Consider the following 21,800-nt stretch of genomic DNA (forward strand, 5'->3'; position numbering starts at 1 on the left):
ACTGACCCCACCGCTCCGGAACACCTCCAGGACTGGAACCCCACCAACCCTGGGCAGCCTGTGCCAGCGCAGCTCCACTTCCAGAGAAGAAATGTTTCCCAGTATCCAACCTGACCGTCCCCCAGCACAAGGTGAGGCCACCACCTCTCATCTTTTAATGCTAGAAATGCCGGATTCTGGCTGTAGGATGGGGCAGCCCTGGGTCTACATCCAGAGGCTCGGACACCACTCTCAGACACATGCTTCGTGTTTGGGTGGTGCTGTGTGCAGCCAGGGGTTGGGCTTGTGCCCCCTGTGAGTCCCTTCCAGCTCAGGATGCTCTGTGGCTCTAGGATTTACCTGGGCGTTGGGGATCTGCAGGGCACCAGGGGCGATGGCTTGGGCAAGGACCTGGCCCTGAGATGTCACCATCGTCACGGGCTGGTACAGGGCTCCACCTGCGGAAGACAGGGCTCGTGGGGTGCTGCATGCAGAGGGCTGACCCCCCCGCCTCCCTGCTGGCCCTACCTGGCACGGCGGGCGATCCAGCCCCGCTGCCCATGGCCAGGTTGCCCGGGGGCAGCGCAGCTGCAGGCACCACGATGCCCGGGGGGGGGTTGGAGGCGGCCGGGAGCGCCGCAGGTGAGCTCTGCAGCATCTCCTGCAAGAAAAAGAAGAAAAGAAGATTTCTTTTTCCCCTCCTTCTGTCGCAGCTGGAAATAAATATGGAAAAACAAGGAATTACGCTTTGCAAAGCTCCCACTCGTGTCTAAGCAACTTCACCTCTTTGTGCAGCCACTATTTTCAGTAAGTGAAAAAACACCACACAGATGACAAGAAGGAAATAATTATATTGTCTTCCTATCTACATTTCTTTTTTTCCTTTGTCTGGAACTTGATGAAGCAGCTTCTCCTCAAAGAGAAAACACCATAAACTGCTCTGAAAAAATTAAACTTCCTCTCCTCCCCAAAAAAAAGCATGTGAGCAGCATAGATCTCCAATAAGAGCAGCAGAAAATAACCACTATTAGTTTCTCCATGCGAGAATAATTAAAAAATATATATATATACAGTGACACAGCTCCATTTGACATAATTCCTTGCAGCTTTAAAGTTAACTTCTTGCAAAAATGGAAAATCCTTCCCCAAGTGCTGTAATGTTACCATCAGCCTTTCACCTAAGAGCTGCAAATGAAAAAAAGCACAAATGGGTTATGTGATTATTTAGCACAATACTTTGGGAAGTGTGTCACAATGGGAGGATACGGAGAACTCATGGCCAAGCACGACAGCCTCCATGATGTGCAAGATTTTTGAGTGTCATGCCAAGAGCATTTAGAAAACTGTCCTTCCAAAATAAGCCTGACACAGGTATGTATATCTGAAACATGCCCGCTGCAACTGAGATTAAGCTGCATTCACATTTTGCAGTAAAAGGAGGATCTTTTTCTTCCTCTTCTACCCATTTTCCCATTCTGTCTCACTTCTCCATTGTCCTGTTCCTCAGCTGCTGAACAAAACACCAACAAAAGGCATTTTCCACCTTACTTGAACTTACTTCATTTTTGTACATTTCTTCAGCAAACCTATTTCTTGGTCTAAGAAAAGAGGATTTATCTGGAGAACTGACGTGTAGTGACACCAGAAACACAAGCACGGCTGGGTCAGAAAAAGCCATCACCCCTCTTATTTATATAAGAATAAAGCAACAGGGATGATAATTTGAACGCTCAGATCGACTAATTGCACATCAAGTGATGATGTGGGTGCACTGATCACCAGGAGACATGCAAAACTCTTCTCCTGACTCATTATTCTGCAGTTCCTCAGAAAACGAGAATCCTGAACACTGTTTTTGGAAGTGAAGTGGGAAGAAATAATTCAGAATATCTGAAAGTGCATCAACACTGCAAAACCTGAGGTAACCAATGGAAGTGGAGGCTCTGCCTTAAAATAGTTATAGATATCTCCAAGAAGATTTAAAATATGTATGTAGCATACTAATTGCAAATGCCAGCCAAATTACATTGCCATGATGATTTTAGAAATGTTTTACATTCCAGGACTTCAGTTGGAAAGTTCCTGGCAATTTTTACACTTGAGCATAGAAAAAATGCATCACTAGGTGTCTCTACAGATCCATCTCAGCACCAAAATTCTGCAGCTCTATGGCAAAACATGGTTTCTCCAAATTAAAAATCACTTTAATGAGGAAATGGACCTGGTATATATGGCATTGTGCAAAAAACCACCCCTTTCTCACACTAAGGCAAGTGCTAAAATGCAGTGCTACTTGTGCTGATGTCCTTTCACTTTGTTCCTTTCACTTTGTTTTATGATGCAGTGATTTATTTCTGACTGGCACACATGTATAAGGCTTCCATCCCCTCCTAATGTTTTGAAATTTTTCTGTGCTTATGTGAAACTGGGAAAAACCTGGGTTAGCTGGAGAAAAAAAGAAACATCTGAGTCTGTTGAGAAAGAGTTGGCCAAATTCAACACTGTAGAGGCACAGTTGGATGAATGGGGGATGAAAACCTGTTGGCTTTACATAACAGAAATGAATACAATGGCGATTATTCCATTTTGTCAGTTCCACTTGTTGCTTTCTCAGTTTCAGCTCTCATTCTTGTTATGACACATCCATACATTTTTAAGCAGGCAGTCGTGTGGTCAAAAAAAATTTGCCCAAGCCAAAAACAGTTTGTTCTCATAACTAGCCTGGTACATCTCCTCCCACAATGATTGATCCCATACCTTGAAAAAACAAAACAAAAAAAACCCCCACAACCCTGTTTCCTAAGATCAATAATTGATTAATCACATTTCCATTATTTACTTTTTTAAAAAATTCCTGTAGTAGGGGCTGCTTAGGTGTTATACCTATATTTGGTGCGAGATTAATAGCACAATAATTAGCAAAATCATCCACTTGCCATCTTTTGAACACCAGTCTCACAGTTCTTCAGTTCTCTGAAGCATCCCCAGCTCTATAAGGCTTCTTTGATGAACAAAAAGTGTTTCCACTGTTGTTTTTCTAAGCTTTATCCATGCAAATTCAAGTATACTCAATGAGCTGAAGCACTCTGGCACTTGACATTGCTGAGTTGGGTAATTAGAAAAAATTTGCCCTTACATCAGCACTGGTATGTCATCCCCATCCAGTGCCCAAGGAGATGGTGGCTCCTTCTGAGCTGTCACCATGAATGGTTCAGCTCCTGTTGCCTGCTGCAAACCCTCCTGTCCTCAAGCCAGTGTGACAATCCTGCAGTGCAATTCCCCTCCAATTGGGTCTCACATTTATTTAGCAACAATCTCCCAAGCCTCACTTGAATTCTCAACGTCCCTGTCCTGCCTGGAAGGGAAACGGGGGCAGCTCCGGGATTTCAGGAATCCGAGGTGCTCAGCTCCTTCTCCAGCACTGGCCCGATTATTTTCCAATTTTGTGCTAATTTTCTGATACGATCCCCACCTCTTTGTGAGATGCTAAATCCTCATTACTTCTCCTGACTGATGCATTCTAATTAGATCAACACTTAAAAAAAAAAGAGAGGAAAAAAAAGCCACAATAGCCACAGGACGGCTTTCCATCTCATTAACTCCCTCACTTATTATTTTCATGAAAATTACTGATAAAAACGTGCACCTCCATTTGCTGGGACCAGGAGCTTCGTCGGCTCATATCTAACATCTCTCTCATCACCCGGGATGCGAGCTGTTGCCGTGGCAACGCACAATAATAGAAACTAATAAATTACAAACGAGATGCTCGTTGAGCAATTATTGTTCTCTTTTATGCAAGTGTCTTGCTAATTTTGATCATAAGGAATGCTTCCATAAAGTAGCGAAGGGATAATAAGTCCATTTCTAGAGATTATTAGAAAATAGAGAGAGGCTGGTTGTTTTTTTTTTTTTTTTTTTTTTTTTTTTAAGATCAGTGATTAAGTGGTTTGGTGCTTTCAGGAAACCCAAATAAGAAATACAACTTTTTTTCCGTGTTTTCCCTCCTTGTGCTGGGGAAAGAAGGCAGCCCCAAGTGTAACGCCAGGAGTTTTGAACTGTGCAGCACTTGGAGCTAAGCAGCTACAAATGATGTCTTTTTTCTCCTTTCCACCACCTTGAAAACACCCTGAAACACCATAAAGAGCCCCTGGCATCGACCTCCCATTAGGGAATAGAGCCAGGAGGTGCTTGGTGAACCTCTGACTAATTGTGTGTTGGCTGCAGTTATTTCAGGGAGGATTGTGCAAATTTCATTTTCCCACCAAAAAAAGCCAAGCAGCACATTATTAGAGAGAAATACATCCCTAAGGACACCTGATTTTTCTTCCAAACACTAATCCCCCATTTTTCTCCAAAAAGACACCAAGGTGCAACTCAATGCCAAAATATGAGCTGAAATGGCTGAACTTTCTGGATATCTGTACTACTTATGGCACCAAATGTTACCTCTACAGGCAAGAATTTGAAGTATACAAAAACAAATCAAGGTGTTAAGCTTGGTCATGCTGGTGGTGGATTTCAGGATGTGCTAGAGCAGAGCAACCAAAAAGGGGCATTTGAAATCTGTTGACCTGCCTTGAAATGAAGATGACAAAGTGGGACTGTAGCACAATAGAAAGCACAGCAGTGACAGCAAGGTCCTAGGCTACAATGAGGATACTCTCAAACACAACAGCCGTGGGCGCAAAAATAAAAGAAAGAAGTTGTTTACTTTCAGAAAGCCTCAGGTATGCAAGGATCTCCCGCAAATGAGGGCTGGAAAGGGGTGGATCCTGGCCCTTCCATCACTCAGTACCCTGCATATACCTGAGCTGCCCTGGCCTGGCCCTGCCTTCCCACCAGGTGCTCAATCACTCTCTTAAGCCATGACGTAGAACTTCTATGACAGGGACAAACAGTATTGTTTCCTGAAACACTTGGAACTATTTTGGAAAAAAAAAAAAAAACACCTCATCGTTTTGCTTCATATGTGCAAGACACATTCTTTTTTTCTTGTTTTCCTCAATTTGGGATGGACTTCATTGAATTTCCCAGAGATCGCAGGACTTGCAGAACCATTCCTCAACCTTGCGTGCCTTGCACGCTGGCCAAAGTGCAAGGATGGTGACTGCAGGCAGTGTTAGGGTGTTACCTGAGGGTGGAGGCTGATGGAGGAAGGGTTGGGGGAGTAGGGACCCCCCAGGTCGTTCCTGAGTAGGTTGTCACTGTGCATCTTGGTTTTGAGGCAGGTGATGTAGCGGTTGCAAAAGTCCTTGCACAATTCGTTGACCTTCTCCAGCTCCAGGAGGTGGATGCGCAGCACCTGGATTGCCTTCACCATCTGCAAGCATCAAAAGCAGAGTTAAAAGCATTACCTTTCTCAACAAACCAAAGAAAGAAAGAAAAAGCCCCAGAATTGATATTCTCACCCCAAATCCACCCCAGAGCCCATCCCTCTGCACCCCTGCCTTTCTTCTGCCTCCGCAGCCGTGCTATCTCTGCGATCCCAAGAGGTGAAATTCACAAAAATTACTGTTGCTTTCATGGGAATTTCTCCCAGAAAATTCTGAGGCAAAGCCCTGATGTAGCAACGTGTTTGGTTATTCTCCAGAGGCCACTTTCTCTAACAAGATTATGGGGCTGCAGCACTGCCGTAAGCTGTTGCCGGTGCAAAGCCTGGGCCTCATTAAAACGTACCCCATAAATGTTAAAAAATTTACACATGAAACATTCCTCTTGCCGAGCTGAAACCTTAAGTTTTACAGCCGCTGTTTGAAATCTTGCATAATATATAAAATTTCAGCTATTCACTCCGGGGCAATAAATCCAGTTTTATGTAACAAAGAGTCTTTGCATTTCAAAGGGTGTTTTTAACTTGCAAATTTTAGTGGTCATCTTTACAAACTGTGAGATGTCGAGGTTGGGAAACATCCCGAAAAATCCAAGGCCAAACTCAGGTGGAGGCTCCATGATGGAGAAAGCAAATTTTCAGTCAGCAGATAGCAGGAACAATGGGGCACGGATGGAAAACTTCCCTTTTTTATGCTTTTTTTCTGCGTATTTTCCTCCCTCTGTGCTTGGCACGGGTGAAGCACAAGGTGGAGGCGTCGCGCCCCAGCTCTCCGCATCCTCCAGGGGCTCACGGCCATGAAAGTCAATATTCAAGGGCAAAGGCAAGAGGACCTGACACATATATGTATAAAAAATAAATCTCTCAATTATCTCAGCTCATTTGCTTAGGGTCTCATTTTATGTCCCTGCTCCGCTGCGCCGTATATCTGTCCGGATAAAGAGTTACAGTCCGTCGGCGTACGTGCGCGGGGTTGTAAAAAATACAGATGCTGAATTAATTGACTGTGTGGCACTCGGCAGCTGATTGAGTTGATAATGGTGAGATCTGACCTTTTTCTAATTTCTAATTACGTGCATCTCGGCAGTGAGGAATACATGACTCTTATTCTAATGATAGCTAATGCCGCTGGCCTTTTCATCCCCACTTCGCCATTGTTGATTTCCAGGGAATCAGTGGTGTTAAAAAAATGCAAAAAAGAAAAAAAAAATAAAAAAAAAAGAGGAGAATGCAAACAGATTTTGGATTGGAAACTGATGCATATTCAGCCCCTAAATCTGCACTGAAACGACCCCAAACACTGCTTTTTTGGTCATTCATCCCAGAGCAGTTTCGTTTCTTGTCTACAAGACGTTGCAAAACAGGCTTAGTAATCTGCAAACAATTTTGCACATCCTGTATTTTTTTGGGTGGTTTTCCACAAACTTCCAAGCCAGTCTTGAATTGAGGATCTCACCAAACTCTCCTCCAAATGCTGTCCAAAAGATGCAGCATTTTTATCTTGTAATTATTTCTTGCTTTTTAGGAAAGTGCTTGTTTCTGCACTTGGATGAGCATTGCTTGACTTTTTTCTCCTTCTGCCAGGCCGTCAGACAAACTCACTGCCTGCAAATTGCCTGATTTTGTTGCTTTCCTGGGACAGAAATCCCTCTGCAGCGAATCCCAGAGGCCACACCATTCCCTGTGGAAGGACTTTTGGTCTCTGCATCATCTCAGGCATGTGAAATTTCCCTTTTCAATCTTAAAATCTCCTTGTGAGGCAGTGAGTGCACCAGGATGGGGCCAAGGACGTGGTCACCCACATACCTCTCATGGAGATCATGTGTGGAGGTTTCCTGGAAATAATAATGGGATTTGGAGATATTCCATGAAGTCTCTGCAAGAGAAAAGCTCCATCCCAAGCAGAGTCCTTCCACGCCATGGCTACGGTAGAAAATTTACAGTGGAGAAGGCACTATAAAGAGCTCCAAGTGGCCCAAACCACTGATACGCATTTCCTCTTCTGGAAAAGGCCTTTACTTTGCCATGTTTGTTGGACAAGAGCTGCCCATCATGAATGAGCTGAGACGGTGCCAGGCAGAAAGTGGATGGGACTGCACATTATATTGAAAAACAGAGATTACAAGTTATGGGTCACAAACTGTTCAGACAGCTTGGCTGATTCCCAGAAATGTGTTGAGTCTGCGGTGCATGTGTGAGAAAACCAGGCAAAACTTAGGCTGGAGTTTGTTCTTGCCGGAGATGATCTCACAGAAAGTCCTGGAGAAAAAAATCTTGCAGGGTCCTTGGAGAACACTGTTAAGGTGCCCCATGTCATAAACGCTGCCCCAAGATCTTGTCAAGTTGGTAGACCCCCACAACACATTCCTCATCCCCTATTCCAGCCCCAGCCCACAGAGGCCTGACACCAAGCCCCAGCACACTCTACCAGGTTGTCCAGCTCAGGGTCATCACTGAAGAAAGGTTTGTGCTCCTGCTCCTGCTGGTGGACAAAGTTCTCAATGTCGACGTCGAAGCTGGCTGAGGTGATGCACTCGGAGCCCTGGGTTGCCTGCTCACACTTCTCAAAGAGCAGCGTAAGCAGCGGGAACAGTGGGTGCCTGTGAACAACAAAGTAGGCCACCCCATAAATCCAGCTGCTTTAGTTCTTTCATCTGTTCTTATCCATTCCCTCCCAGCTTGCTACAGCCTGGTGATGAAAACCTCATGCCAATGTTGAATGTGCTTTCTCTAGAGCAGATAAGAAACAACGTTTTAGAATTGCTGAATGCACCATTTCCCCTCTAGAAGTGGTGTTTCTCAACATCATGACACTTTCCAGCATTGCACCAGCGCCGACTGTTTCAGAATGGTTCTGCAGTGGACAAAAACGTTTGGCTGCAAGGAGGTTGCCTTGGCACTGGAATCGACATCTGCACTGGGATCCAAGCCAAGAGGCTCCCAAAAATGTCGGTCAGCTGGGGATGATGGATGGGGCAGGCATTTCTACATCCTTTTATACCAAGCATCCGACTTGCTTTTGCTTTATGGGTTGCTACTGCATCCCAATGGCTCTTTGTGACTGTTTTGAGCTCATCTTTGCTCAAGGTGAGGTAGAAGGTGGACCAAACCTCACTTCCTTTCTAATATGAGATTTCCCTTTAAGGACAGGCTTGCCTTTCTTGCCTTTCTTTTTGCAAATCCACCACTGGGATTCCAATTGGGAATCCTTTTAATAGTTATTCTAAATCAACACAATATAAAATGTAAATATACATGTTAGTCCAAAGCACACGGAAAAGAAGGACACAAAGATCATGAGATAGCACAGGGAGCTTCTCTGGCTGTGCAGCTTTAAAAATATAAAACTATTAAAAATAGAAAACGTAAAAAATATAAAGCTATTAAACTTTGAGGGGAGAAATGCAAAATGCTGCCATGGGATTGCTTTGCCACCCCCACTGCAATGGCACCCCAGTTATCTCAGTATAACAGGATTTGCTGCACCCCCTTCAGATAAGTACTCTCATAAACAGGTATACCACATTTCTGGGGGGGAATAAAAAGCAATTTTAGCCCAAAGGAGGAATGATAATGGCTCGCTCCAGGCTTCCTGTGGGTCTTTTCCAAGCCAGAGTCAGGGGAAGGGGTTAAACCCCTGGGCTAAGTCTTCATTTGCAGCCACTAATACTGCAGCATATTATGGTCTAATCTGGCCTGATCCCAGTTTAATGCAAGATTTGCCAGGGCTGGAGCAGTCTGTGGGGGCTGGGGGAATCATTCCATAATTTCAGCCGCCCTGCCGGGGCTCAGCCGAGGGATATGAACGGCAAATTCCAAGCAGCAGCATGAATTATTGGCCTTATGAACCCACGGCTCGCAGCAGATGCCATTTCGAAAACCAGCTAGGAAGAAAAGGCACGAACCGACCTGGTACAAAGGAGCAAAATTACCCCAGGGGTTGGGTTGTTACAGGGGGGAGATGCATTTTGTAGCTTTGAAGGGTTGTTGGTGCCAACAGGGATTAAAGCCACCACTGACATCACTGCGCTCCGCTGTGCTCATAACTGACCTTCAGGAATTGCCTGTGGGACGGGGAGGCAGTGTGGGTTGCTTTTATTTGGAAGGAAAATAAACCAAAATAAATGATACAATAATAAAATATAAAAATTTTAAATATATTTTTATATATATAAATATTTTGAACAAAATATCGTAATTAAATAAAACAAAATAACTAAAGATGGATACGAAAAACCCCTAAGCTAAGGAAAATCACCAAAGCCCTTTTCAAGCATGGTGTTCAGGAGCAGTGAAATTAGGGTTTCTGCCATGAGATGGGTGCTGAATTGTTGCAACTGTTTGTTGGTTTATTTTCTTTTTGTATGCAAAAATTACACAGATTTCAGCTTTTCAATGGGTGCTAAACGCAGGAGAATGGGACAGGCACCATGGGGTTCTGGCACAGGGGATCTGGATGCTGCCCTCGATGTGAAATTTGGGATGGGTATCCAGGATTCACGAGGTCCAGGAGGATTTCCCCCATCACAGGTGTCACAAAGGCAGAGAATCACCCCCACAGCATCGAGGAGAGTTTTGGGATGGAAAAATTTGCTTTGGCAAAATCTGCTTTTGCAAAAATCTGTGTTTTTGGGGCAATCCTCTGAATCTGGAGCGTGCACAGGTCAGCCTTTCCACCCCATTTGCCACCGCTCCAAATAAGCAGGAGAAGGCACTCGTGCAGCGGTGGCACCGAGCAAATAAAGGGCTGAACCTGACATTTTCCTGCAGGAGAGGTCGTTGGCAGCCGCTAATAAAAAGGATTTGACACGGGCTAATAAAGAGAAATGAATCCCTCTAATGGCCTCATTTCGCACATTCAGCAGGGTGCTGCTGCAGGCTGGCAGCGCGGGCACAGGGAGGGCAGCGCGGCACAACGCTCACTGCTGCTCTCTTTCCAGCCTCAAAATGCATTTTTTTTCTCCAAAAGCAGGTTGGCAAAGAGGCACAGACTTTTCCCACTAGGAAATCCAGAGCACAGAGAGCACAGGAGTGGTTCTGAGTGCATGACGGCCCAAAATCTGAAGTGATGCTGGTGGGCTAGTCCCCAGAATGATGCTTGGTCGTACAGCAAAGAGGAAGTGGACTGCTTTTCGCTTTCTTTTTTCTATTTTTTAATGGGGGATGGAACTCCCTCCAGAGCATAAGATCCAGTGGTGACTTTGCGGTCATTTGCCCATCGCCTTCTATCTTTTTTGTTGCATTTTTCTGGCAATTTCCCTCCAGGTTGATCAACCAATTCAGAGAGCCAGTGCCTTCTGCCTTTGAAAATTAACACAAATCCATTGCTGACAGTGGAGGATGCAGCACCAGGTGGCACGCAGACAGCTGCTAAAATTACATTTGATATCAAATGACGTATATTTATCCTACATGAAATGATGTATATTCAGGTTTTACATGGGACTGGAACCCTGTAGGCCAATATGCCATAAGAAAATTACTTCTATGCATTTTTATAAATGCATGGCATCTCCAAACCACAGCCATGGCTGTTAGCTGGGGTTATTCCTTAATATTAAGCCTTAATCCTAATTATATGACAGTGTCATACAACAGAATCATAGAATGGCTTGGATTGGAAGGGATGTCAAAGATCATCTGGTTCCAGCCCCCAACATTACTGCTATATCAAACTGTATACATTATGGTATTGTCATTAATTACATATCGCTTATATAATTACATTATTTGCATAATCATAATATTGCTTATTACGACACTTTATACATTATAATATGCCGTATTATTATTGTACCCACAGCTAAAAATAAGGGGGCAGGAGGGGTCCAGCTCCTGCCGCTCGCGCACCACATGGATGCACAAACTGCACGTTTCAGGTTCATGGCTGTTTTTGCTCCTCCTGAGTGCATTTTCTGCCTCAAATCACAGTTTTACAAAAAGGAAAAAGATGAATTTGGATTTTGTGGTGTTCCTGGAGGGATGTGGTGCTGCTGGCCATGGTGCTAGGGTGGCCGAGGAGCTCCAGCATCATGGATTATTATTGCTAAAAAGGAGCTAAGTGCTAACCCATCCATTCCCAGGCATTAACGAATGCATTTGAATATTAGTGGGTTAACAATGCATTACCGTAATTAACGTATGGGTGCGTTGCTGCATTCATCAATGCATTAATCAGTGCATTACCGAATCAATGCACTCCCGACGCACAAGAAAAACGAATGCGGGAACAAACTGCCACACAGATTAATTACTGCCCTCGGCCATTAGCTGGCATCACCTGTAGACAGCTCGCTTGTCGGCCTCCAGCTGCGCCTGCGGGTCGCCGGCTGCGGGGGGGACGGCAGCGGTGGGAGCCGGCGCGGCGGAGAGGTGCACGGGCTGAGCCTTGCTGGGCTGCTGGGCTGTGGCCGTCATCTGAGGGGAAGGGGAAACAGGAGAGAAAAAGGGGTAACGTGAGGGGGAATTGCAGGCGCTCTTTGCCAAGTGCTCCGCAGTCCCCGATAAAATCTGTGGCGCTCGTCTCGTGCGCTCAATGTTCAAAGAGAGCAGGTCGGGCTGTCAGACACGCAGGCTTTCTGCCTTCTCCCAGAATCACAACAGCTTCTGCCAGCCCTCTGTGTGCTGAGCCCAGAGATGAGTCATCTGCAGCACTGCGAGCAGGCAGCCAGAAAAGCAACTTTTTGTGTGTGTGTCCCAATGGCCAACACTGCCCAAATGGCTGCTGCGATGGGGCGCGAAACCCACCAGCAAAATATACATGAGATGAACGCAGGAAAGGACAGCGTTAGCGAATGCCTTGCTTTTCAAAAACCTGACATTAATTTAGTGAAACACGCATCTAAAAAGCAAGACCAAGCTCTGCCAGCACGTGTGCAAATTGCTGCACGTCCTCCCAGCACCACCCCAAAGCATCCCAAAATCTCTGTGCATAGGGTGTGTGTCCCCGCTTGAATGTTTTGGGGTGATTTCCATATTAACTAAAATTAAAATTAATGATTAACATTAAAATTAATGATTGCATTAGGGAAATCTGTATTATTTCCAGCCCCTACAGTTCCGTGTTTCTGTGATTCACTGCCAGGCTGTAGTCAGATCTGACATAAATGACATGATTTAGTTAAAAGAATAACAGCTGGGGGAGAAGCATAATCTCCATGGGGCCAAATCAATCAGCACCCCAACTCGTGTGGTTTGCAACTCAAAATCTCAGCGCAAAATGAACTCCCTGAGTCGATGTTTCACCTGCTCTTGCTCCGAAATTCTGTACAAATTAGCATTTGTCTGTTTTCCTCCATAAATCTTCCATCCTCCCCCAAGCCGGGTAGCAAAAAGAAGCCTCTGTCTCTGGCTAAATACTTTCTGTGTGTACATAAAGAGGTGTGTATACGTGCAGATGCCTACAGTTTTGTCCAGCACGACTCACCTCTGCACTCAGACTCTCGGCACAGAGAAGCAGATTTCTCACCTCGATTAAAAGCTGCACAGACCTGTGCCAAAGCGCCCGCTGCTTTTGAAATGTTTGACTTTAATATCTCCTGCCTGACCTTTCCCTGCTGCCACGGCACTTTTTAATCTCGGTTATTGTTCATAACTCCAAAGTTTGGCTCCTGGAAATTCACCTGGCACCGTTTAATTTCTAACACTCCCAGCACGGAAGCTGGCTGGGTCACTTCATTTTTCTCCCTTTTCACTCCCAGAGGGCCAAACAAATGGGTTTGTGGGACGGTTTGGGCTTCACCCATCAGTTGGTGTTTCTCCCTGCTTTTTTCCAGTTTTTATACAAACCCAAATAGAAAGCACTGCCTGTGCACGGCATTCCAGCCACGCCATTAAATACCTCCACTTCCTTTCTCATTTTCCCCTTTCCTCTCCCTGCCAGCTCCGCTGAGAATTACTTTAAATTTTGAGGGGTAAATGGATTTTGTTTTCCCCTTTTCCCCTTTCTTCACTTGAGCACTCATTTACTGGGACACTGCAGCCCATTCTGTGTCCTCGTCGGCAGACGGAGCCCCCAAATCCTGCCAAGTTGGCTGCGTGCAGCTGAGTCTGCAACTAATTGGGCTATTACTCACAGAAAAGCCTCCTCTGCGGCTGTTTCGAAGCCATTACCTCACCTTGGACTAAAGAAAATAATCCCACACCTCATGCAACCTCTGATGAACAGAGCGGTGGTGCCAAGTCAGAAAAAAATAGGAGAGGTTGCTCCAATGCAAAGCGTTTGCAGACAGACAGGGGTGCGGGGCAGGGAGGAAAACAGCCAACAGCATGTGCATAAGAGAGGGAAAAATGCATAAAATTGCCATGCATTCGTGCAGTGGTAACTGCTGGGTAACGGCAGGGCTGAATTCTGTGCAGAGAGCTGAGGAGATTTTTGTGGTACTGCATCACCTCCCGGCTGTACTCCTGTTGGTGTTATAATCCTCTTTTTGGTTCTTTAGGATGAAAATGCTTGGCCAGGGCCAGTGGCAGCATGCCTGGCACCTGCAATAATCCCTTTTGCTCCACACTTCTGAGAACTACAGCCAAATAGGTCAACTCCAGTGAGCAACCCTGCGAAGGTGCTCAGGGCAGGGCAGCCTGCTGCACGCGATCCTATTCACAGGGACATTTCTCAGTGCCTTTGCATGAAATCCATGCGCCATTTATGCAGGTTCCAAGCCCAGAACTCTGCCGAGGACACCAGGAGAGGGACTCACTGATCCAACAGAAAAATTGACATCTCCACTCAATTTTTAACCTGCAACAGCTGCAGAGTTTCTGGATTTGTTCGTGACAAATGGAACACCATTTTAAAAATGGTTTCTGGGGGCAGGGTTATTTTCATCAGCTCCTGTGATGAAAATGAGGTCGTATTTTTAAAACAACCTCTACTCTGCTAACTATACTTGTCCAGCTTTGACAGTGAAATGGCAGACGACTTTCTGCTGTTTTCTTTCCTTTAATTTATTATGGAAAACACATGGATTTCTATGCAGACTCCTAATTTCCAACAGGTAGAGTTGCTCAGCGATCACGCTTGGTCTCAATTACACCGTTACGTGCTGGTAGCAGAACCAGGAGATTATTATGGCGTTTTTTCCCTCGTAAGGCAGCTGTTCCCACCACTTCTGCTTCATTTTTGCACATTTCCGACAGTGAGGTTGATTGCTTGCATGGCCTCTGCAGTAACGATATTAATGCAAAGCTCCCCCAAACCCCTTTTTTACCATTTTTCTCCCCAGGATGGTCCCCTTGATAATGGGGAGCTTTGCAATGTCAGTTGTAGCTCTTGTAATTGATGGTTCAACTTGTTTTCTTATTTAATGCTGACCTCCCCATATCTGCCATATCTTTGGGGAGAGGAATAAACACACAATTTGCTTTTCTAAAAGCTAGAAATACCAAATCCTACCGTTTTCAGGTGAAAAGCTCACAGCAGCCACAGCATTCAGAAAAAAAAAAAAAACAACAACACAAAACAAAGTGCTTTTTGCTGCAGCATTCCCCCTAAAATGAATGAAAAACACACAAGCATCCCCTTCGAAAGGATGAAAAAGAAAGGATTTGGGTGGCAACAGCCCCAAAGATCCCCAAATGCAATGTTCTAAATGAAAATGAGGGCACAGAAGGGACAGGGAAGGTATAGGGTATGTCTCTGTAGGATGCCATGGAAAAGCTGGGCTATTTTAAAAGTCCCTTAAATTGCCCATTAGGACTAAATCGGCGTCCCAGCTCCCTGCTGCGTAAGCGAGAAAGGCGCGGCGTTTCGACAGGGAGGCACTAAGGAAAAAAGGAAAAAGTGAGGGGAAAAAAAAAGAAAAAGCCCTGAGCTGAGCAGCGGAGCGAGCAAATGATGACACAGAAGTTGGAGGAGCCATAAAAGCCCCACCGAGGCATCATTTGCAAAAGTGACCTTTTCCCACCGAAGGAGACGAGCTGAAAGGAGGCCCGGGTGGCTTCGGGGGAGCGCAGAAGTCACGGCTAGGCAGCAACGTATTTATTTTCCTTGCAGGAAATGGTCTCTTATTTTTTTTTCCTGGGGGGTATTTTGTGCTTTTGCAGCCACACGAGGATGCAAATGGTGGAGAAAGGCAGCAGAGTTGAGCTTTGAAGAAAACACAAAATGGGGGAAAAATTCACATTTTTCCATATAAGCCCTATAAAAGCTGCCTTAAACACGGCGCCAGTTCAGTGCTACATCTGGATCATCCACACTCAGTCTCTGCAGACCAAACTAGAAATACAGATTTGCCCCCCAAAAGCTTGGAATAGGCTGCGAAGAGGAGGGCCATGCCCAAAACCCAACCTCGCCAGAGCCCAAATCCCAAATCCAGCACATCGGGGTGCACTGGCTGCGTTTCTCTTGGACCAAATTCCTTTTCTTACAATAACTAACTCTGTAATGACACTTGGAAAGGAGGTTATTCGACTCCTTGGAGCAACACTGTAGATGAAGTCTCTTTTTCCCTGCGACGGCTTGCCAAAAATGCCATGAAATCAATCAAAACGCCATTCAAATTGCCTCCAAAGCCACCTCACTGCAGAACCCACGCTGCATGGCAGGGGATTCTGGGGGGATTGAGGGCATGGGGGACACTCACCTGTGGGCTGTCTTGATAGGGAGGAGGGGGCACCGTCTGGGTGGCCATCATCGTCAGAGCCGGTGCCGGGGAGACATGGTGCATCCTGGGCAGGAGTCACATTGAGAACCTGCGGGCAGGGAAAGGCTGCTGAATTTGGGGGAAAAACACCCCGAAATAGGGCTTTTCTTCCTCAGAAGGAAAAAATAACAATAAAAAGAAGAGAAGGAAAGGAAAGGACAGCTGACATCCCTCACACGAGCACGGAGCACTCTCCCTGCGGGAAACCCAAAATGATTTGTTGACCCTTCATGTGACAGTTATCTGAGATTTGTCATTTTGGAAGGGAAATGCATTCAGGGAAAGGTGATGAGGGCCACAGGTGAGAGCAGCGCTGCCGTGGCCATGGGCTGCCATGGGTGGAGCTTGCTACACTTTTCCATAGGAACCCTGGTGCACGCAGGGCTCTGCTTCCTCCTGTGATCTGCGGGAGGAAAACGTCCTCACCCAAGGCAGAGGGATGCTGAGGTGGGCTTGGGGTCTTCAGATCACTCCCTGCAGTTGTCTGGGGTAAGATTTGCAATATTCTGTTCTCCTCCGTGAGACTTTGGGCCTCGCAGAGCCCACCAGGCACCATAGGCACGAAGGCACTGTGCTCATGCAGAAAGCTGAGCGCCGTGCGTGGGATTAGCATCAATCGCCGTTATTGTTTTGAGTGAAGAAGTGTGAAAAATATTTGCTTACAGATATAGTAATATAGGATTACTTTTCCCATGCTTTGCATGTCCCTTGAATAGCTTATTAAGAGACACATCCAAAATGCAGGGCACTGAGAATGTAGAGTGGGGTCAGTGCATGGCGCAGACCTCTTGAAGACAGCATTTATGGGATTGAAATCATAAAACCACAGAATCTCCTGAGTTGGAAAGGACCCATGAGGATCATTGAGTCCAGCTCCTGAAATGATGCTTTTATCTTTTTTTACTCTAATAAAATTATCTGCTCCTGAGTGAACCGGCAGCTTAAAATCTTTGGGGTCAGGTGTTAAATCCCGCACTGCAGGCACACAGGCAGCCCCATCCTTGAGGGGTGACACTGAAGCCCACGGGGGAAGCCTCACCAGAAACAGCTGCAGCTGGAAAAAGCAAAGAGCTCGGCAATCTGACAGTGCAGAAGAAAATAGGAAAAAGACCGCACAGAGGGCTATTCTGGGGCAAAAACCCGCACCTACTGCCCGTGCCAGCAGCAAGCCCACCGTCAGCAAGCGGCGGCGCACCGCAGGGCGCGGGCTTTGCAGCCGAGCGCGTTCCCAGGAGGTGGCAGCCCAGAGCCCGGCTCAACCGCCGAGTATCGCCTCACCCGCTCGCCACATCAAGCGGTTCTCGGAGGCTTCTCAGGCGTTGATTTGTTTGGAGAACGCGACTTACGGCCAAATACAAAAAGGGACAAACGTGAGGGGCAGCGCCGTGTTTCTCCGGGCCGCAGCGGCGCTGCCGGAGCGGCGCGGATCCCCGCGCGGTGCAGAGCGGTCAGCACCGTCCTGCAGCCCCGGGCGTTTATCGTCAGCACTGCGCCTCTCCCGAGACGGCGAAGGTCCAAACACTGCTATTTTAGGTACTAATTCTGCTTTTTTGGTCGTTATTTTCCCCCTTCAGTGTTTTTAAACCCGTGTGCCCTTGGCTTTGGGCATCCGGAAGAGCAGAGGAGAAAGGGAAGGGCGTGCAGAGCAACAGCCCCTGCAGAGCAGCTCAGATCCGTGATCCCACCTTGGGCAAACGGTGAATTTTCGGGGCTGGGAGCCGAGGAGGGCAGGAGGAGTCAGCCCGCTCCCAGGGCATCACACACAAATGAGAATTTTTGAGCAATAAAACTGATAAATGCTCTTTTCATTTCCGGAAGGGGTTTTGGCAGCAATCTGAGATCAAAGTATCCTAAATTTCCTTATGAAATAAAAATTATTTCATTTCACTGTAACATTGCCATTAAGTTGGAAACGCATTTCCCAAAGAGCTCGTGCCGACCTAGAAGAGTTGCAGCCCGGAAAGATTTATAGGCTGCTTTTTTGCCAGCCATCTCTTATCTCTCCTTTCAAATTAACGTAATTAGAATGAGTTGAGAAGTCATCTTTTCAGGGTGGTCACCAATGCTTCAAAATGTTAAAAAAATCCAAGTATCGCCGACAGTCATCGCCATCCTGGAGGCAGAGGAAATAATCTCTGACCTGCATGATTAGCAAGGCTGCGGTGAAACTGCATTAGAAGTAGCCCTGGATGTAAAAAAATCACCACCTTGGACTCCACGTTACCAATTTTTTCAGATAACGTTAATGTTGGCTTTGCAAGTTGCAGCTGTTGCTCCCAAATCAAAGGAAAACGGGGATCATTTCTTCCAGCTAATTCAACAGCTTCTCCTGCAGCGTGTGCTGGATAACGGAGAGTTCCACGTGGAAACCGTGCAGACAGGTTTTCATGCATTTCCCGTTTTCCTCCTGACGTTGCAAAATTATCTGAGACGGTTGGGAGTGTGGTTCCACCGCAGGAGGGGATTTCACCCTCCCAAAGGGTGTTTTCTCAGACGGCTCACGAGGACAGCGTTGGTCACGCTCTGCTCACAGCAGGCTGCCAGAGCTCAGTGCTGCTGCCTCCACACAGGGCTCCTGCACGCTGATGTTTGTGATATACGCATTCATTATACACATATATAGAAGTTAGGATGAAGAAATATGGCTGACGGGAAGGGAGATGCACCTCCGGAGGACAATATATCTTGCTGTGAAACGCCAGCCAGGACAGGTTCACTCTCTGCGGGTGACAGCATCCCTCTGCTTGCCTGTGAAGTGAATCAGGAGCGAATCCCTCGGTCCCACATGCAGCATTTCTGCCCACCGTATCCCCGCCGCCGACCGTCTGTTTTTACTGAAATTTGCCCATTTGCCTGAGAGCAAAAGTTTCCAGCTGCAGATGAGCATTAGGTTTTCACAAGCTACGAAAGCAACCCTCTAATGTCACGTCCGATGATGTCAATTCATCAGTGGTCAAAAAAGGGGAAGAATCCTGTTTTTCAGAGTATTACCCATTCTCAACTGGTTTTCATGATTCTTCTCTTTCTACCACGTGGGCTTGCATGCTACCTTGAATGTGGATATACGCTAGAAATATCACGGGGATAACAAATATTTCTATTTTTTTTCGCAACGTTTGGTAGCCAAATTTCCTCTGCTCAATTCCAGGAGGATTTCTGCACCGCTAACAGCCCAGACACCGCTTCCCTACGTGCTGAACTTTGACAACTTCCTGGTGTCTCATCACTGAGTTATTTCCCAGTGAAAAAAAAAAGATGAATCAAGGCTGGGCTTCTGCCGCTGCCGCTGTGTAATGCAGTTTGGGATTTGGTATTTCTGCAGAAAAAAATCCAGGGCCGGAGCAAACTCCTCTTCTTCTCCTAAAAAAGCTCTTGACCAACACAAAGGCAGCAGGAAGGGAAAGGAACACGCTGCGCTGCACGGCACGTCCCAAAAACAGCTCGCTTTCCCACGGGGTGGGTAATCTCCCCCTTGCTGAAGGGAAACAGCGTTAAGATATTTGCAACCCCCCCAGCTGCATGGGAAGGAGTAGGTGTGGGAGGGGGAGCATTTCTTAGGAGAACAACAATTACCGCTAAATATTTCTCTTCTCTCCGAAGATACCCATCCCCGCTGCCGACTAAAATGCTCCAGGGATATCTCTGCAACATAAACACAAGAATAAAACCTGCAAGAGCCAGTCAGAGCTTTAGTAGACAAGGTTAATGTACCTTGAACGGCAGCATTAAACAACTTTGTTCTTTTTGTAAGTGGAGAGCTGAGATACCTACACACGTTTTAGTGTTACTTTTACAGAGGGAGATCCTTAAAGCACCTTCCAAAAAAACTGGCGCAGGGAAACATCAAAGAGGTTTCTTCAAAGTAACATGAAAATACTTGAATTTTGGGCAGTGCAGCCCCCGGCCCAGCAAAAGTTCCCAAAAGAGCAAATTGTGAATTTTTCTTTTGGAGGGCAAATGGAAAACCTTTGAAGTGAAACACGGCTGAGGAGCCCAAGAACATACAAACTTCCCCTTGTCGGACACAAACTGTCCAGGAAAAGGTTCTGACTGCTTTGAGAGCATTAGCAAAAATTGGGAGAGGATTAATTTTCTAGCAGTTCTTCACTGCAAGCAATTAACTGTGAATAATTTATGATCAAAATCTATCTTGATGCTTTCAAAAGTTGCCTCGCACACTTCATTTTCGATTGCAACCTGCTAATCCCATGACATAGGAATTGCTGTGCAATCATATTTCCAACACCCAAACTCCAAATTTCAATCGCATTCCAGTCCTGAAATAGGAAAGTTTCACCCCAAAGTCCCCACCAGGTTCAGACTTTGACAGAGAACTTCTTGGATGACAGAGAAAATCTTCCTCAGCAAAAATGTAACCGTCAGCTATGTTATTCCATCCCACAGTCCATCAGTTTTTCAGTCAGAGGATCAGATTGGCACCAGTGGACAGAAGCCACCCACAACCTCAGTGCTCCAAAGATCCCAGCAAAGATCCGGCCACAAACTACGCAGGACTGGGAAACACACATGGCCTATTTGCATCAGTTTCATCAAATCCCCCAACACGTGTGTGAGTGATGGCAACACCAGCAGAAACACAATTTTTGGTCATGTGGCAGAGATTGGATTAAAGCTGCAGACCTACCCCAATTGCAGAAATGTGGATGGCAAGATATGCACAGGAACCAAGGCAAAGATTTCCCTGCCCATGGGAATCACCAGAAGCAAAGCAATGCCACGGAACACCCATAAAACCCTTTTCTCGCTTAAATCTGCCTCGTTTCTTACTAACTCCTGCTAACATGCTTGCAAATTTTCCCTTTGGGAGAGTGAAAGGAATCCCTTTGGAGCTGGCTGCTTTCCTCTTTCCCATATGGCAGATAAATCAGAGCTCCCAACTTGCTGCACTTCTGCTTCACATCCCCCTCCCGCAGCTCTCTGGTCTTCTGGTCTTTACCAGCACCAGGGAAATGGGTCTGGGTTTTTTTTTCTAATGCAAAATTCCTGGTGAGAGATGGCTCTCCAGAGCCTTCCCCTTCTTGTAGCTCTCCTCTGGACACCTTCTGATAGTTTTACGTTTAACCTAAGAAGAGATTCCGAGGTCAACCCAATCCACACCTTTAGAAGAAATGGGGCCAAACCTGAGATCTGGAATAATGAGAAATTCAGCCACTTCGTCACATACTTAATCCTGTTTTATTTGGCTGATGGAAGGTCACTGGTGAGAATTGAGGCTGAAAGGGCAGTCTGGAGAAAATAATCCTGTCATTATTGACTGCCGTTTATTAAAAGGCTTTTCAGAGCAGGCAAAACTCAAAGAAAAGATGCAAAAGGTTTTGCACTGTGCTTTGCCGTGCAGCCTTCAAGTGAAGCTTCACTTCAGGCTGAAAGAGCAGAAAGAATTGAACAGCTTTTGGGTTTTACCCTGAGATGCTCCAGCCCTCATCTCCGCTGTTTTAGGAGGAGATAAGGCTCCCTTCCAGGACAGCTGCCCACACTGAAGGCATCTCAGTTTTCAAGTTAATATTTTGTTCAACAGCAAAGATTTTCCTTTGCTTCTTTAGGAGGAAAGTTGCAGCCAACGGGGATTTATTTTGTCACCCTCTGGGTGCCTCCAGTGCTGGCACAGAGCAAACACATTTGTCACTCCGTCAGGCCCTAATTTTAGCGATTGGGGTTGACTGAAGAACTGCGAGATCCTTGGTTTCATGCACATCTTATTTTAAGCTCTGCATTTAAGTTATTTTTAACTGGTGACCATTTCTCCATATCCCACTGAGCTGCCAATATTTCGCAGTGATAACAGCCCATATTTGGGGTATTTTTATGACAAAATCTGTGTTTTC

At 46.1% G+C, this 21,800-nt stretch overlaps 1 protein-coding gene across 4 annotated transcripts in view; it reads right to left on the minus strand.

The window, feature by feature from the left end:
- Positions 1-21,800, minus strand: part of PKNOX2 (PBX/knotted 1 homeobox 2) — a 64,756-nt gene that overhangs the window by 5,630 nt on the left and 37,326 nt on the right. For 2 of the 4 annotated variants that reach the window (XM_085209217.1, XM_085209218.1), the window contains exons 5-11: positions 19,528-19,596; positions 15,895-16,003; positions 11,592-11,728; positions 7,740-7,911; positions 5,114-5,302; positions 508-640; positions 340-437 (exon numbers count right to left, since the gene is read on the minus strand). In XM_085209217.1, coding sequence (XP_085065343.1) covers positions 340-437; positions 508-640; positions 5,114-5,302; positions 7,740-7,911; positions 11,592-11,728; positions 15,895-15,978 — 813 coding nt within the window. In that variant the 5' untranslated portion in view covers positions 15,979-16,003; positions 19,528-19,596. The remainder of the gene's footprint in view (positions 1-339; positions 438-507; positions 641-5,113; positions 5,303-7,739; positions 7,912-11,591; positions 11,729-15,894; positions 16,004-19,527; positions 19,597-21,800) is intronic. The other 2 variants (XM_085209219.1, XM_085209220.1) reach the window with 1 other exon arrangement.

This window comes from Meleagris gallopavo, chromosome 26, assembly GCF_905368555.1.
Source record: "Meleagris gallopavo chromosome 26, MGAL_WU_HG_1.1, whole genome shotgun sequence".
Classification (NCBI taxonomy): Eukaryota; Metazoa; Chordata; class Aves; order Galliformes; family Phasianidae; genus Meleagris; species Meleagris gallopavo.